Source organism: Lactuca saligna, chromosome 8 (assembly GCF_052625555.1).
Source record: "Lactuca saligna cultivar CGN05327 chromosome 8, ASM5262555v1, whole genome shotgun sequence".
NCBI classification, from domain to species: Eukaryota; Viridiplantae; Streptophyta; class Magnoliopsida; order Asterales; family Asteraceae; genus Lactuca; species Lactuca saligna.
The window spans coordinates 31797500-31799208 of record NC_136424.1 but is presented as its reverse complement, the minus strand read 5'-3'; the positions used below and the strand labels follow the sequence as shown (position 1 = coordinate 31799208).

At 32.8% G+C, this 1709-nt stretch overlaps 1 protein-coding gene across 1 annotated transcript; it reads left to right on the top strand.

The window, feature by feature from the left end:
- Positions 1-676: 676 nt before the first annotated feature.
- Positions 677-1350, top strand: LOC145012304 (chaperone protein dnaJ 11, chloroplastic-like). The gene has a single exon (XM_078971096.1). The coding sequence runs from the start codon at positions 740-742 to the stop codon at positions 1190-1192; it is 453 nt and encodes a 150-aa protein (XP_078827222.1). The 5' UTR covers positions 677-739; the 3' UTR covers positions 1193-1350.
- The last annotated feature ends 359 nt before the right edge of the window (positions 1351-1709 follow it).

The window sequence follows — 1709 nt, the reverse complement described above, 5'->3', positions numbered from 1 at the left end:
ACCAATATGCAAAATAAACAAATGAATGATTACAAAAAGGATAATGACTATAAAATGTAACGAACTTTTAATTTTGTTTACTTTTAGTTATTGAAACTTTTTTTTTGCGATTGATTTATCTTTAAATTATTTGAAATTATTCATATTTTACCTTTAATGCAACGAAGTTTTAATTTTGTTTACTTTTAATTATTGAAACTTTTTTATGATTGATTTATAATTATTTGAAATTATTCATATGAATAATTTCAAATAATTCAAAAATATATATATCTAGCATAGTAACTAAATACTATAAATAAAATTAAAAATATATTAGCGATTCAGTTCACTATCCCAAAAAAATCTATTTATCATTGTCGACATTAAACGTTATACACTCGATTTTGGTTAAGATTCTTTTATCGTACAATGAATAGGGTGTGTTTTGTTTTCTTCTACTGGAAGTAATTTTGATGAGATCATAAAAAAAAGTAAATTGTCGATTTTCTTCTTCATATACCGACATTATCATTCATCCCTACCATACGGCTGTTTGCCGACTCACATCCTGACCCCATAACCCTAACCCAATCGATACCAGCAAATAAATGTAAATTGAATGAATGGATAACCTCGAATATATTCATTTTAAATTCCAACTCACCACAATTCGATTCTACGCATCTATATAATTATAATCCAAACCCTTATCCAATTCATCTCACTTCACACAAATTTTATATCGACATTCCAAAATATGGCATTTTCAACGTCATCTTGCTTCTTCACTTCCCCCAATTTCTCCACCAATCAACACCCATTAACGCCGTCAACCTCCGCCAGAAGCGCCAAATCTCGGATTTCAGCCACTTACGCAACCGCCACTCCCAGATCTTCACGCATTGCTACTCAACAATCGTCACTTTACGAAGTGCTCGGGATCCAAATCGGTGCTGATACGGTTGAGATCAAGGCGGCGTATCGGAGATTGGCGAGAGTTTTGCATCCGGATGTAAGAGACCATGATTCGTCAGCGGATGAGTTCATGAAGGTGCATTCTGCCTACGCGACCTTGTCGGATCCAGGAAAACGAGCTGATTATGATCGGAGTCTGTTCGGGAGACAGAAAGTGACTGTTAGGAGTTCATCGTCGGCGGCGGAATTCACCGGATACAGTGGCCGGAGATGGGAAACAGATCAGTGCTGGTAGTTTGAGGTGGAGATTGGTGTCTGACTGTTTGTATGTACATATGTAGTAGCTCATAGATTAGCTTAAAACTGAATTGCAATTTACTTGGCCATATTTCAAAGCCATGGTATTGAATATTCAACATCGAAGTAATTAAGTAAAGTACAGATATTGATGAACGATGAAGGATGATCATGATCATGATCTATAATATTTAGATATTTGTAAGTATATTAATATTTAATTTTGCTAAGTTAATTAACGTGAATTGTCTATTCGGGATATAGAATGAGAAGACAAATGATCGAGACAAAAGTATATGCTTTAATAATGTGTAAAGTAATATTAAAGAAACATTTGAATTAATATGATTATAAGATTATAATTCTGCAATTGGAAATTGTTTTTTGTTTAAAATTGTAATCCAAAAGAAAATCTAACTACATTGATATGTTCTCTTATCTATTTTGTCGTGTTGGTAGTCGGTAGACACATAATATATATTGTTTTTCTCAAAACAGTGTAGAAAACCATTTTT